This window comes from Tachypleus tridentatus, chromosome 3 (genome assembly GCF_004210375.1).
Source record: "Tachypleus tridentatus isolate NWPU-2018 chromosome 3, ASM421037v1, whole genome shotgun sequence".
Lineage (NCBI taxonomy): Eukaryota > Metazoa > Arthropoda > Merostomata > Xiphosura > Limulidae > Tachypleus > Tachypleus tridentatus.
In genome coordinates this window covers 26,492,791-26,510,244 of record NC_134827.1, presented here as the reverse complement: position 1 = coordinate 26,510,244, position 17,454 = coordinate 26,492,791, and the positions used below count along the sequence as shown (strand labels likewise).

General features: G+C 33.4%; 2 protein-coding genes across 9 annotated transcripts in view; one reads left to right on the top strand and one right to left on the bottom strand.

Annotated features, from left to right (window-relative positions):
* LOC143246582 (uncharacterized) overlaps window positions 1–15,077 on the top strand; it is a 32,093-nt gene extending 17,016 nt beyond the window's left edge. The window contains exon 3 of the mRNA XM_076493536.1: window positions 14,829–15,077. Within this exon, the coding sequence (XP_076349651.1) occupies window positions 14,829–14,868 (40 nt within the window). The 3' untranslated portion in view covers window positions 14,869–15,077. The remainder of the gene's footprint in view (window positions 1–14,828) is intronic.
* Window positions 15,078–15,546: 469 nt separating this feature from the next.
* LOC143246574 (cell adhesion molecule Dscam1-like) overlaps window positions 15,547–17,454 on the bottom strand; it is a 114,079-nt gene continuing 112,171 nt past the window's right edge. For 6 of the 8 annotated variants that reach the window (XR_013026045.1, XR_013026046.1, XM_076493517.1 and 3 more), the window contains 2 exons: window positions 16,708–16,794; window positions 15,547–15,827 (listed from right to left, as the gene is read on the bottom strand). Coding sequence is in view for 6 of the 8 variants with exons in the window: in XM_076493517.1 (XP_076349632.1) it covers window positions 15,814–15,827; window positions 16,708–16,794 (101 nt within the window). In the remaining 2 variants the exon portion in view is untranslated. The remainder of the gene's footprint in view (window positions 15,828–16,707; window positions 16,795–17,454) is intronic. The other 2 variants (XM_076493519.1, XM_076493516.1) reach the window with 1 other exon arrangement.

Sequence of the window (17,454 nt, the reverse complement as noted above, 5' to 3'; positions counted from 1 at the left end):
CGTTATCAGTGTAGCTGTCAAATTCTAATATTCGATCAGAATTGCTCGAGAATCGGCTATAGGCACTGTTGATTAATGAACTCTCTTATAGTCTTTCAGTTCCATATTTGGGATGGTTGGATGCCTTGAAGAAATATCCCTCGCGTACCTTTGTGCGAATATCCGAAACAAACAACAAGACTTAGTAGTCCATATGTATTAAAAAACATACAGTGAGCTGTATGAATACTGTTACGTATTACAATTTCAAATCGCCTGACACTTAATCAAATTATAATTTAGATTAAGAAGTTAAATAAATGTTGATTTTAATTCAACTTTAGGTACTTCCCAAGGAGATTAGTACCTACAGTTTATCATTTTTTTAACACAAATATATTGTAGTATACAAACAATAACAAAATTTAAAGTAACTGTTATTACAAGTAATAATCTACGTACAAAAGTTATACAAACTTATAAACAATATTGTGTCTTTCGGTTTGGAACTTAAATGATGCCTTATCGAAGGTTCACGATGAGCGATTTAATTTCGAGTTAATATAGGTACAATTCACTTAACAGAGAATTAGTTTTTCTTTCACAGACCACATGCCTTGTTTTTCCACCACTGAAGTTACGTAACGTTTCCGTAGAAATACTAATATCCGATGTAAAACCACCTAAGTTAAATGTTTAGTGATGTTCGAAACCTATAAACGTTTCTGGTCAAATATATGAAGTTCGCGATTAAGAAGCGTCAATCGCAGTTATAGTTTCCGAGGTTTATAGTATACGAACTGTAGCAAACCAACAATACATACTGGGTTTTTGCGCATCACGTTGGTCACATTTATAGGCGTGAGGAGAGTATTTAGAAATTATACTTTGAAAACCAATATAGACGATGAAAAAAAATATGTTAAAGAGGAAACTACCAACTAATGAGCTATATATATACATATATTAATATACATGGACACAATGTTTTCGGCAATGCACTTCATCAGGTATCACTAACTGAACAGCAAATCCGTAAATGAAAACAATTTTAAATAGGAGGTCGTGTGACAATGTAACAAGTTAACGTATATAACAATAATACAAACAAATACATGAAACAATATATATATATATATGCACATATAAGCACACACATCCATATATGTTTGAAGAAGGCTCTTATAACCAAAGGTAACTGCAAATTACAAGAAAACAAAGCATTTTTTACCTCAGAACATTCAACTCCGAAGGGTTAAAGGAGCATTTAACGTTTTTTTGGGTTAAGGCGTGCGACTCTGAGGGTCGCGGGTTCGCATCCTCGTCGCACCAAACATGCTAGCCTTTTCAGCCGTGGGGGTGTTATAATGTGACGATCAATCCCGCTATTCGTTGGTAAAATATTAGCTCAAGAATTGGCGGTGGGTGGTGATGACTAGCTGCCTTCCCTCTAGTCTTACACTACTAAATTAGGGACGGCTAGCGCAGATATTCCTCGAGTAGTTTTGCGCGAAATACAAAAACAAAACAAACAAACTAGTTTTTTGTAACATTACCCATTTTAGTTTTATTCTTTATCAAAAAGTTTTATACAGTAAATTATGTATTTATTCGTTTTATTTTCAATTTAATTTAATTTTTATTATGTTTAATCTTAACTGTAATATCAGCGAATGTAATTACATATATTCAGGTGGGCGCACGTATGTATTTGTACGTGTATAGATATGTACTTGTATGCGAATTTGTGTTTATGTATATTAATATTTTTGTTATCGTGCACTCTTGTATGTATATATATACATATATATATATATAATTTTTATTGTATCATGTGTTTGTAAGAATTGTTGTGCACGTTCATTTGTTATTAGCCTGTCCAGAAATAAATGTCGTTTTTCAACTGCGAAGTTTGGAAAAGTATAAAACAATGTGGTGACACACGCTTTAATCAAAGTAAGCACCATTTGCTTCAACACACTTTTGCTAACGTGTAATGATGCTGTTCATGCCCCTACTGTAGAAATCAGAGTTTCTATAGTCAGTGAACTCGTTGAAAACTCCTGCAATGCCTGGTTTGAAGGCGTTTATTGTTCAAAAAGTTGTCAAAGTGCTTTGAAAAACGAAAATCTGTAGGGGAAAAAATCTGAAAAATAAGGTGAATGAGGCAGAATCTCGATTCCCAATTTGTTCAATTTTTGGAGCGTTATCCTTGACAGGTCTCATAACGCCGATTTTGTTGATCTTCAGTCAGATCATGCGGAACCCATGTATCCAACATTTTGTCCAATCGTGTTCAGGTGATTGACAGTGCTTGATGTGCTTGTGCCTAGCTTTTCCTTGAGGTCACGTACTATTGTGCAAGAGTCTGTCTGTACTGCTTCCCTTAATGTGTTTTCATCAAAGGATGGCTTCCTTCAACGACCTTCATGGTCTTCAAGACTTTCATCTGCACTTCGAAACATTTAGAATCAACGCTAAACTATATGTTCAGTAATAGATCCATGGCCGAATGCCTGGTTGATGTTCCATGTACTTTCGGCACCTTTTTGTCGGAGTTTGAAGTCGTAGTGGAAAATCAGTCGAATGTCCTTCATATCCATGCTACATTCGGGGTTGCAAAATTTACTCTGAGTAGAGCTGAAACAGAAGACAATTAAAAGACCTTTTAAGCTACACAACCAACGATAAGTTACTCAGTTTTCTAAATGTCATTGTGAATAATCCGACATTTACTTCTGGACAACCTTATATAAGATTGGGTGATTGGCCAGTCTTACTAACCAGTATTAATAAAAAACATTTCTATTAATTATGAACAAATACAAATTGATAACCAATAGCAACGAGAGTCAAAAGCAAATCAAACCCTATTGTACTGGTTAATTCTTAGACTCACATGTAATATCAGAGTTGATAAACTATCTACATTTATGTGTTGATGGTTGGCTGTATTTGTGTGAATAAAACAATCATAGTACCCAGCTACATACAGAGACAGACTAGAGAACAAATCATAGTACCCAGCTACATACATAGACAGACTAGAGAACAAGTCATAGTACCCAGCTACATACAGAGACAGACTGGAGAACAAATTATAGTACCCAGCTACATACATAGACAGACTAGAGAACAAGTCATAGTACCCAGCTACATACAGAGACAGACTGGAGAACAAGTCATAGTACCCAGCTACATACAGAGACAGACTGGAAAACAAATCATAGTACCCAGCTACACACAGAGACAGACTGGAGAACAAGTCATAGTACCCAGCTACATACAGAGACAGACTGGAGAACAAGTCATAGTACCCAGCTACATACAGAGACAGACTGGAGAACAAATTATAGTACCCAGCTACATACATAGACAGACTAGAGAACAAGTCATAGTACCCAGCTACATACAGAGACAGACTGGAGAACAAGTCATAGTACCCAGCTACATACAGAGACAGACTAGAGAACAAGTCATAGTACCCAGCTACATACAGAGACAGACTGGAGAACAAATTATAGTACCCAGCTACATACATAGACAGACTAGAGAACAAGTCATAGTACCCAGCTACATACATAGACAGACTAGAGAACAAGTCAGAGTACCCAGCTACATACAGAGACAGACTGGAGAACAAGTCATAGTACCCAGCTACATACAGAGACAGACTGGAAAACAAATCATAGTACCCAGCTACACACAGAGACAGACTGGAGAACAAATCATAATACATACCTACATGGAGAGACAGACTAGAGAACAAATCATAATACATACCTACATAGAGAGACAGACTAGAGAACAAATCATAATACATACCTACATAGAGAGACAGACTAGAGAACAAATCATAATACATACCTACATAGAGAGACAGACTAGAGAACAAATCATAATACATACCTACATGGAGAGACAGACTAGAGAACAAATCATAATACATACCTACATGGAGAGACAGACTAGAGAACAAATCATAATACATACCTACTTGGAGAGACAGACCAGAGAACAAATCATAATACATACCTACATGGAGAGACAGACCAGAGAACAAATCATAATACATACCGACATGGAGAGACAGACTAGAGAACAAATCATAATACATACCTACATGGAGAGACAGACTAGAGAACAAATCATAATACATACCTACATGGAGAGACAGACTAGAGAACAAATCATAATACATACCTACATGGAGAGACAGACTAGAGAACAAATCATAATACATACCTACATGGAGAGACAGACTAGAGAACAAATCATAATACATACCTACTTGGAGAGACAGACCAGAGAACAAATCATAATACATACCTACATGGAGAGACAGACCAGAGAACAAATCATAATACATACCGACATGGAGAGACAGACTAGAGAACAAATCATAATACATACCTACATGGAGAGACAGACTAGAGAACAAATCATAATACATACCTACATGGAGAGACAGACTAGAGAACAAATCATAATACATACCTACATGGAGAGACAGACTAGAGAACAAATCATAATACATACCTACATGGAGAGACAGACTAGAGAACAAATCATAATACATACCTACATGGAGAGACAGACTAGAGAACAAATCATAATACATACCTACATGGAGAGACAGACTAGAGAACAAATCATAATACATACCTACATAGAGAGACAGACTAGAGAACAAATCATAATACATACCTACATAGAAAGACAGACTAGAGAACAAATCATAATACATACCTACATGGAGAGACAGACTAGAGAACAAATCATAATACATACCTACATGGAGAGACAGACTAAAGAACAAATCATAATACATACCTACATGGAGAGACAGACTAGAGAACAAATCATAATACATACCTACATGGAGAGAGACACTAGAGAACAAATCATAATACATACCTACATGGAGAGACAGACTAGAGAACAAATCATAATACATACCTACATGGAGAGACAGACTAGAGAACAAATCATAATACATACCTACATGGAGAGACAGACTAGAGAACAAATCATAATACATACCTACATGGAGAGACAGACTAGAGAACAAATCATAATACATACCTACATAGAGAGACAGACTAGAGAACAAATCATAATACATACCTACATGGAGAGACAGACTAGAGAACAAATCATAATACATACCTACATGGAGAGAGACACTAGAGAACAAATCATAATACATACCTACATGGAGAGACAGACTAGAGAACAAATCATAATACATACCTACATAGAGAGGCAGACTAGAGAACAAATCATAATACAAACCTACATAGAGAGACACACTAGAGAACAAATCATAATACATACCTACATGGAGAGACACACTAGAGAACAAATCATAGCACACATGTAGGTAGAGAGACACACTCTGTAAAAATGATTGCTTTGCGAAGCTGTGTTTTTATTGTGAGAAAAACTTATTCTTGGTAATTTTTATGATTCTTTGTTGGATTTCTTGCAAAGCTACACGAAGATTATCGGTGCTAGCCGCCCATATGTTGGAAATGATAGGTTAAAGAGAGGACAAATAAACAGCCAACAACATCCATCGCCAACGTTTGGTTTATTCTAGACATATCGAATAATGAGATTGACCATCGTTCTTGCAACTAATCCGCAGTCCCAGAGGGCAGATAGCGATTTTTTGTGATAGTAACGAGACTTGAACCACGTACTTTAGCCTTATTGTCGGACACTATAGCCACTGGGCATCCTTGGACGGTGTTTTGACGCGTTGATTTTTACATTCGTGTAGTTTTAAATTATATTTCACATCAGAATTGTCAAACAAAACTTGATGTAACTCAGTTTCACAAATGTTTGCCCTCTTCGGTGGCTCAACGGTAAATCCGAGGACTTATAATGTTGAAAATCGGGTTTCGATACCTACCGTGGGCATACCACAGATAACTCTCCATGTATATGTATGCTTAATAATGAACAAACAAACACAGATAAGTATTAAATTTAAAACAGGATATTAGATATCTTAAACCATTTGCTGCAGTTTAGCTTGTGTGTTAGTAAAGTTGCTTCTTCAAGACTATTTACTAAATCGTTTTCAGATCTCTCCTGTTCAATTTTCAAAAATCCTTCGTCAATATTAAGTTATTGTGTAGTGTCGAGTGAATTTGACGTCAACACTCTACTATTATAGATAAATATTGGAATTTATTTCCAAACATTTCACCCTGATGAATTGTTGTTCAGCATTGTTCTGTTTCCATCTAGTCGCATACACCAGAATATCAAAATACTTGGTTCTGTTTCCATCTAGTCGCATATACCACAATATCAAAATACTTTGTTCAGTTTCCATCTCGTCGCATATACCAGAATATAAAAATACTTTGTTCTGTTTCCATCTAGTCGCATATTCCAAAATATCAAAATACTTTGTTCTGTTTCCATCTAGTCGCATACACCAGAATATCAAAATACATTGTTCTGTTTCCATCTAGTCGCATATACCAAAATATCAAAATACTTTGTTCTGTTTCCATCTAGTCGCATATAACAGAATATCAAAATACTTTGTTCTGTTTCCATCTAGTCGCATATAACAAAATATCAAAATACTTCGTTTTATTTCCATCTAGTCGCATATACCACAATATCAAAATACTTTGTTCTCTTTCCATCTCGTCGCATATACCAGAATATAAAAATACTTTGTTCTGTTTCCATCTAGTCGCATATTCAAAAATATCAAAATACTTTGTTCTGTTTCCATCTAGTCGCATATACCAGAATATAAAAATGCTTTGTTCTGCTTCCATCTAGTCGCATATACCAGGATATCAAAATACTTTGTACTGTTTCCATCTAGTCCCATATACCATAATATAAAAATACTTTGTACTGTTTCCATCTAGTCGCATATACCAAAATATCAAAATACTTTGTTTTGTTTCCATCTAGTCACATATACCAGAATATCAAAATACTTTGTTTTGTTTCCATCTAGTCGCATATACCAGAATATCAAAATACTTTGTTCTGTTTCCATCTCGTCGCATATAACAGAATATAAAAATACTTTGTTCTGTTTCCATCTAGTCGCATATACCATAATATAAAAATACTTTGTTTTGTTTCCATCTAGTCGCATATACCAGAATATCAAAATACTTTGTTCTGTTTCCATTTAGTCGCATACACCAGAATATCAAAATACTTTGTTTTTTTTCCATCTAGTCTCATGTACCATAATATAAAAATATTTTGTTCTGTTTCCATCTAGTTGCATATACCAAAATATCAAAATACTTCTTTTTGTTTCCATCTAGCCGCATATACCAGAATATCAAATTACTTTGTTCTGTTTCCATCTAGTCGCATATACTAGAATATCAAAATACTTTGTTCTGTTTCCATCTCGTCGCATATACCAGAATATAAAAATACTTTGTTTTGTTTCCATCTACTCGCATATACCAGAATAGCAAAATACTTTGTTCTGTTTCCATCTAGTCACATATACCAGAATATCAAAATACTTTGTTTTGTTTCCATCTAGTCGCATATACCAGAATATCAAAATACTTTGTTTTGTTTCCATCAAGTCGCATATACCAGAATATCAAAATACTTTGTTCTGTTTCCATCTCGTCGCATATAACAGAATATAAAAATACTTTGTTCTGTTTCCATCTAGTCGCATATACCATATTATTAAAAATACTTTGTTCTGTTTCCATCTAGTCGCATATACCAAAATATCAAAATACTTTGTTTTGTTTCCATCTAGTCGCATATACCAGAATATCAAAATACTTTGTTCTGTTTCCATTTAGTCGCATACACCAGAATATCAAAATACTTTGTTCTTTTTCCATCTAGTCTCATGTACCATAATATAAAAATATTTTGTTCTGTTTCCATCTAGTTGCATATACCAAAATATCAAAATACTTCTTTTTGTTTCCATCTAGCCGCATATACCAGAATATCTAAATACTTTGTTCTGTTTCCATCTAGTCGCATATACTAGAATATCAAAATACTTTGTTCTGTTTCCATCTCGTCGCATATACCAGAATATAAAAATACTTTGTTTTGTTTCCATCTAGTCGCATATACCAGAATAGCAAAATACTTTGTTCTGTTTCCATCTAGTCGCATATACCATAATATCAAAATACTTTCTTCTGTTTCCATCTAGTCGCTTATACCAGAATATCAAAATACTTTGTTCTGTTTCCATCTAGTCGCATGTACCAGAATATAAAAATACTTTGTTCTGTTTCCATCTAGTCGCATATACCAAAATATCAAAATACTTTGTTCTGTTTCCATCTAGTCGCATATACCATAATATAAAAATACTTTGTTCTGTTTCCATCTAGTCGCATATACCAGAATATCAAAATACTTTGTTCTGTTTCCATCTAGTCGCATATACCAGAATATCAAAATTCTTTGTTCTGTTTCCATCTCGTCGCATATACCAGAATATAAAAATACTTTGTTCTGTTTCCATCTCGTCGCATATACCAGAATATCAAAATACTTTGTTCTGTTTCCATCTAGTCGCATATACCAGATTATAAAATTACTTTCTTGTGTTTCCATCTAGTCGCATACACCAGAATATGAAAATACTTTGTTCTGTTTCCATCTAGTCGCATATACCAGAATATGAAAATACTTTTTTTGTTTCCATCTAGTCGCATATACCAGAATATCAAAATACTTTGTTCTGTTTCCATCTAGTTACATATACCAGAATATCAAAATATTTTGTTCTGTTTCCATCTAGTCGCATATACCAAAATATCAAAATACTTCGTTTTGTTTCCATCTAGTCGGATATACCAGAATATAAAAGTACTTTGTTCTGTTTCCATCTAGTCGCATATACCAGAATATCAAAATACTTTGTTCTGTTTCCAACTCGTCGCATATACCAGAATATAAAAATACTTTGTTCTCTTTCCATCTCGTCGCATATATCAGAATATCAAAGTACTTTGTTCTGTTTCCATCTAGTCGCATATATCAAAATACCTTGTACTGTTTCAATCTAGTCGCATATACCAGAATATCAAAATACTTTGTTCTGTTTCCATCTAGTCGCATATACCAGAATATCAAAATACTTTGTTCTGTTTCCATCTAGTCGCATATACCAGAATATCAAAATACTTTGTTCTGTTTCCATCTAGTCGCATATACCAGAATATAAAAATACTTTGTTTTATTTCTATCTAGTCGCATATACCATAATATAAAAATACTTTGTTCTGTTTCCATCTAGTCGCATATACCAAAATATCAAAATAATTTGTTTTGTTTCCATCTAGTCGCATATACCAGAATATCAAAATACTTTGTTCTGTTTCCATCTAGTCGCATACACCAGAATATCAAAATACTTTGTTCTGTTTCCATCTAGTCGCATATACCAAAATATAAAAATACTTTGTTCTGTTTCCATTTAGTCGCATATACCAGAATATAAAAATACTTTGTTCTGTTTCCATCTAGTCGCATATACCAAAATATCAAAATACTTTGTTCTGTTTCCATCTAGTCGCATACACCAGAATATCAAAATATTTTGTTCTGTTTCCATCTCGTCGCATATACCAGAATATAAAAATACTTTGTTCTGTTTCCATTTAGTCGCGTATACCAAAATATCAAAATACTTTGTTCTGTTTCCATCTAATCGCATATACCACAATATCAAAATACTTTGTTCTGTTTCCATCTAGTCGCATATACCACAATATCAAAATACTTTGTTCTGTTTCCATCTAGTCGCTTATACCAGAATATCAAAATACTTTGTTCTGTTTCCATCAAGTCGCATATACCAGAATATAAAAATACTTTGTTCTGTTTCCATCTAGTCGCATATACCAGAATATCAAAATACTTTGTTCTGTTTCCATCTAGTCGCATGTACCAGAATATCAAAATTCTTTGTTCTGTTTCCATCTCGTCGCATATACCAGAATATCAAAATACTTTGTTTTGTTTCCATCTAGTCGCATATACCAAAATATCAAAATTCTTTGTTCTGTTTCCATCTAGGCTCATATATTATAATATAAAAATACTTTGTTTTGTTTCCATCTAGTCGCATATACCAGAATATCAAAATACTTTGTTCTGTTTTTTTCTAGTCGCATACACCAGGATATCAAAATACTTGGTTCAGTTTCCATCTCGTTGCATATACCAGAATATCAAAATACTTTGTTTTGTTTCCATCTAGTCGCATATACGAGAATATAAAAATACTTTGTTGTGTTTCCATCTAGTCGCATACACCAGAATATGAAAATACTTTGTTCTGTTTCCATCTAGTCGCATATACCAGAATATGAAAATACTTTTTTTTGTTTCCATCTAGTCGCATATACCAGAATATCAAAATACTTTGTTCTGTTTCCATCTAGTCGCATATACCAGAATATCAAAATATTTTGTTCTGTTTCCATCTAGTCGCATATACCAAAATATCAAAATACTTCGTTTTGTTTCCATCTAGTCGCATATACCAGAATATAAAAGTACTTTGTTCTGTTTCTATCTAGTCGCACATACCAGAATATCCAAATACTTTGTTCTGTTTCCAACTCGTCGCATATACCAGAATATAAAATACTTTGTTCTCTTTCCATCTCGTCGCATATATCAGAATATCAAAGTACTTTGTTCTGTTTCCATCTAGTCGCATATATCAAAATATCAAAATACTTTGTTCTGTTTCCATCTAGTCGCATATACCAGAATATCAAAATACTTTGTTCTGTTTCCATCTAGTCGCATATACCAGAATATAAAAATACTTTGTTCTGTTTCCATCTAGTCGCATATACCAGAATATAAAAATACTTTGTTCTGTTTCCATCTAGTCGCATATACCAGAATATAAAAATACTTTGTTCTGTTTCTATCTAGTCGCATATACCATAATATAAAAATACTTTGTTCTGTTTCCATCTAGTCGCATATACCAAAATATCAAAATAATTTGTTTTGTTTCCATCTAGTCGCATATACCAAAATATCAAAATACTTTGTTTTGTTTCCATCTAGTCGCATATACCAGAATATCAAAATACTTTGTTCTGTTTCCATCTAGTCGCATACACCAGAATATCAAAATACTTTATTCTGTTTCCATCTAGTCGCATATACCATAATATAAAAATATTTTGTTCTCTTTCCATCTAATCGCATATACCAAAATATTAAAATACTTTGTTCTGTTTCCATTTAGTCGCATATACCAGAATATAAAAATACTTTGTTCTGTTTCCATCTAGTCGCATATACCAAAATATCAAAATACTTTGTTCTGTTTCCATCTAGTCGCATACACCAGGATATCAAAATACTTTGTTCTGTTTCCATCTCGTCGCATATACCAGAATATCAAAATACTTTGTTCTGTTTCCATCTAGTCGCATACACCAGAATATGAAAATAGTTTGTTCTGTTTCCATCTAGTCGCATATACCAGAATATCAAAATACTTTGTTCTGTTTCCATCTAGTCGCATATACCAGAATATAAAAATACTTTGTTCTGTTTCCATCTAGTCCCATATACCATAATATAAAAATACTTTGTTTTGTTTCCATCTAGTCGCATATACCAGAATATCAAAATACTTTGTTCTGTTTCCATCTAGTCGCTTATACCAGAATATCAAAATACTTTGTTCTGTTTCCATCTAGTCGCATATACCAGAATATCAAAATACTTTGTTCTGTTTCCATCTCGTCGCATATACCAGAATATCAAAATACTTTGTTCTGTTTCCATCTCGTCGCATATACCAGAATATCAAAATACTTTGTTCTGTTTCCATCTCGTCGCATATACCAGAATATCAAAATACTTTGTTCTGTTTCCATCTCGTCGCATATACCAGAATATCAAAATACTTTGTTCTGTTTCCATCTAGTCGTATACACAAGACTAACCCTCCGCTCGTCTAGCGGTAAGTCTACGGATTTACAACGCTAAAATCAGGGGTTCGTTTCCTCTCGGTGAGCTCAGCAGATAGCCCGATGTGGCTTTGCTATAAGAAAACACACACACATACACAAGAATATTAATGTTAAATATTGTCCGTTCGTGTGTTTATATAATTCATTTTACCAAAATAATGTTTTATGTGAAAGCTATTTATTAAAGAATGATAAGAAATATAACATATATGGTAACGTTCATTCTATGAACTAAATGGAAATGGAAGATGGAGGGCCGATGTAGTGGCTAACTAGGATTCAGATAGACACGGTATGTTAAGAATAGGAAATACTGATGGAGAGCTGCATCCAATAAGGGATAAATGTAGATAAGATAGATAGATAGGATGTTAAAATGTATATCAGGACTTCTTGTATGGGTATTAATACTTTTACTATTGAAGCAGACAACAACGGTTCAACCTTTTTAGGTCATCTTCAGGTTAACAAAGAGAGAGTTTGCAACTGACCGTTGCCGAGCCCATGTCTTAGAGAGTGTAAATGGGTACAGGATTGTAGGGGGCGCTGGAGTAAGATGTTAGGTTATTAATTAGTACAGATATAAAGGTGTTACTTTATATTGGTTTAACTTTGGTTTTAGTGTATAAGTAGAGATTCTTTGGTTTTGCGTTTGTTTCCATACTTAGAACTGTAATGCTAATACAGAAAATATAATAAGCTATCGAAGCTGTTTTCAACTCACAAATTACCAATTATTGCCGGTAAGATCCACATATTATGTAGATTTCTAGTTTTTCTGTTAGAACTTTTGTTTTAAACGACTAATCAAAACAAGTAAGTGAAATTATTCAGACAGGATGCTGCTTTACAATATAAGTGACTCACAACTGAGGACTATAAAATCAGACACGCGACCACAGTCTAACCAGGATGCTGCTTTACAATATAAGTGACTCACTACTGAGGACTATAAAATCAGACACGCGACCACAGTCTAACCAGGATGCTGCTGTACAATCTAAGTGACTCACAACTGAGGACTATAAAATCAGACACGCGACCACAGTCTAACCAGGATGCTGCTGTACAATATAAGTGACTCACAACTGAGGACTATAAAATCAGACACGCGACCACAGTCTAACCAGAATGCTGCTTTACAATATACGTGACTCACAACTGAGGACTATAAAATCAGACACGCGACCACAGTCTAACCAGGATGCTGCTTTACAATATAAGTGACTCACAACTGAGGACTATAAAATCAGACACGCGACCACAGTCTAACTGATCTACAACTGAGGACTATGAATATTGTGAAAAGAACCACATGAACTTAATCTGATTCAGAACTATAGGCATGTTCAAACTACTTAGCAAACTACATTATTGTAATCTATCTGTCCGGTTAAGCCTTCATAATTAGTCACCTAAAAATAATCTAAGTAACCCATATCATAATTTTGCACATCCATCAAAAGATCTGTTAAGGCTAAATCACAAGAAAAAAAATTATCTTCTCGTTAATAGTTAAATATGTGAAGCTACATAAGCGAACCATAATCTAACTACCTAAGACTCATAACAAAGTCAAACTGCTTTCAACTACGTACACAAAATAAAGAATAAAAATACGATGTAGTACACGAAATGAAGAACAAAAATACAACTTAGTACACAAAATAAAGAACAAAAATACAACTTATTACAAAAAATAAAGACATAAAATATGATTTAATGCAAAAATAAAGAAAAAATACTGTTTAGTACACAAAATTGTTCGTTTTTATTTTTGAATTTCGCACAAAGCTACTTGAGGGCTATCTGTGCTAGCCCTCCCTAATTTACCAGTGTAAGACTAGAAGGAAGGCAGCTAGTCAACCCCACCCACCGCCAGTGCACAAAATAAAGTAGTAGAGAAAATAAAGAGCAAAAACACGATTTAATACACAAATAAAGAACAAAAACACGACTTAGTACACAAAGTAAAGAGCAAAAACAAAGTTTAGCATACAAAATAAATAGTCTGACCATTATTTACCTCCTAATTTAAAGAGTCAAAATACAGTGTTACACATAAACAAAGCTCTAAAGCAGTGTGCAGTTTGTTTAGAATTAAGCACAAAGCTACACAACTCGCCATCTGTGCTTTGCCTACTACGGGTATCGAAACCCGGTTTTTAGTGTTAAGTCCGCAGACATATCACTGTGCCACCGAAGAGCCAGTATGCAATCCACAAATGTATCAAACTACAATATATTATGTAAACAGTTAAAGACAATAAGGAAAAAACCAGGCGTCAAACAATACCTACCACACATTGTTACAACAATGGCATCTCAACAAAGAAAATTATAACAAAATACACGATTATATTATGAACAAATAATGAATTTCAAAACAACAATATATTACAGTAATCTAAATAATGATATCAAAACTATGAAGGAAATACAGTAGTGACTAATCTTATGCTAATGATCAAACAAAGATTCTGAATATTATGATGCAAACGTATTCCATTATATAATATCTAAAACATAATATCTAAATAAAAGATAATTATTTTAAGCCTCTAAAATAGGCCTAAAACATACAAATGCCACTGTGAGTTTAAACAATATATTTTCCTAAAGCATATCTTATACTTTCATATTTTAGATAATAAAAATATATCTTAACTGTTTGTGCCAGTTAAATATATAGATTTTTATTTTCCACAGTATGATTTGTGTAGGTTTTTTTTTAGTTTTTTTTACCCAGAAATACATGCCGAATTAAAAGAAACGGGACAGATGTTAATGATATGTAGATTTTTTTTCAAATTATTTAATTTTCACTTTTCTAAGCCCAATCTACAGCATCTTTAGAACTTCATCACCCAATCTACAGCATCTTTAGAGTTTCATCACCCAATCTACAGCATCTTTAAAGTTTCATCACCCAATCTACAGCATCTTTAGAACTTCATCACTCAATCTACAGCATCTTTAGAACTTCATCACCCAATCTACAGCATCTTTAGTACTTCATCACCCAATCTACAGCATCTTTAGAGTTTCAGCACCCAATCTACAGCATCTTTAGTACTTCATCACCCAATCTACAGCATCTTTAGAACTTCATCACCAAACATCAAAATTAAGGTCGGCTCTAAAGTGGACGTTATCTTGAACGTTATCATACTGTTTAGTTAGGACTAATAATGGGGTAACTTCATCCACATTTCTTAAGACGTTCTAAAACAGCTGGATGACTATTCATTAAACTACATTGTCATTGTAACTGCCTGTGTAGTATTTCTTTTTTTATTGGTAAGAATAAGATGAAGTGTTTACATTTTCCATAATAGTCGACATCAACTTATCCATTTTTAAGCCTAAATGTTCGTTTAATGATTTAAGATATTAGTGTGTGACAGAGGTTATATTTTACAAGTATCATACTCAAGTGGAAAATTAATGTTTAACATATGATAATCGAACGTATTGACAAAGATAACCCAGCTGGTTATATTCATAATCAATAGAGAGAGAGAGAGAGAGAGAGAGACACGTGAACTCTATCCTTGAAATAAATAGGTGCATTTATTTTGATTTCAAATATATACAGATACATATGAAACGTAGTTAGTGATATAAAAATGACTAGTTAGTTTAAACAAGAAAAAAGAAGGTACATATAGAGTCATATGATTTATTTGTAAGCAACACAACGTATGGGACACCTATATAACGTGGAAACAGTAAAAACAACATTCTCGCAACAGACCATAACAATAATTTTGTACAATATGTTTTATCTTAAGCTAGCTTCAGTTGTGTGCCGCTAGAGGGATGTCAAATATTATCCTCTTCTTTCTATAGAAAATAAGTATATGTATATAATTCTTTATATGTGTTTGCAACACAATAGATTCCAGAATTAAAGGCTTAATTAATCTAATGCTTTCAATTAATAACTAAAATCAGCAAAGCATCGGTTATAAAAAACTGTTAAAGTTAAAAACTTCCCACATTTTAATTAACACGTTTATCAGTTTTTATCAAAGTATAGAGCTTAATACTGTTTATTTTTCTTTTTACTTAAGACCAGTAAAAGTTGTATGTGAATCATTCTATGAAGATTTTACATATATTTTAAAGTATTAGATTCCAAACGATGTTTTCAGAACAGTATAACACATTCCAGCAACCTAAGTTACCTGTTTCGTGTGAGTAAGGTAAAACAGAAGTAACCTTAAAATAGTGACCATAAACTCTATATTCCACCTGTTGTTATATGTATAGACAATCATATGGCTTAGTGTCCACATCACATTATTTGACAAAAGACTGTGATTGGATGTTTCCCAAAGACGGATTTCTGCATCTTCTTTCAGTTTCTTATGACATCAGGTTTTAAATAACTTTAAAGTTTTTGAAGAAATGTTTTGATCTTACACTTCACAAAGTTTTTTGTAAGACCTGACTGACCGCCTCATTGTTTCATAAAAATGTGAGACTCTCTGTGTTTTGACGGCAACTGACCTTGGAGTTTTTGGGTTGGTCATCAATATTAAATGGCTGTGGAAAATGCGATATAAGACACTGAGTTTGAAACTAAAGAAATAACTGATTGCTTTTATGCTTTTGGAGTTTAATAATGTTTAACTAAACATATTTTGAACGTTAAATATGAAACCTACTCATATGCATTTATTTACACTTTTTTACCTTCTGATTATTCACTTGTACCAACCTGTTCCATTTGATTCTGAAGTTTCTATTTTCACCACCAGAGGGTCCCTGTGGTGAGCCTCTCCTGTGTACTCTTTACATGGGCGAACTAAATAAAGTGGGAAAGTAATAAACCCGTAATTTTCATATATATATATACATAACAACATGGAATTTCACATACGTAAATTAAATATCTCACTTAACAATATATAAATAAGGAGACATTTTAAATAGCAAACGTTACTGTGGTCTCGAATTAATTTATACAATTAAAACATATCTTGTAAAGCCGTTGAAAATATCTACGAAGGTCATTCTTTAGAACAGAATGTTGGAAACGTTATAGTAAAACTATTTTGAAAATGCAAAGCAGAAAGCCACGTGATTAAAACCGCTAATATAATAAAGTCGCGGTGGAACGGAATGTATCAGAATCACATTTTGAAACTGTTTGGAGTTACGTGAGTAGTGTGATGTTACAGAAAATTACTCGCGTTACGTGGCATGACCTGGTGGTTAGAACATTCGACTCGCAATTTGCGAATGTCGGACTCGAATCCCCGTCACAATGAACATGCTTGCCCCTTCAAACATAGGTCGTTATAATAACTATTCGTTTAGATTGTGTTTCAATGTATATGGCTTTGTGAGGGCTTATTATATTTCTGATGCTTTGTAATAACAAAATCGATTTCTCTTTATGGAGATACAGATTAAGGTAGATAAATTGGTAATAATTGACTTTACCATAATCATAGGACAGTGG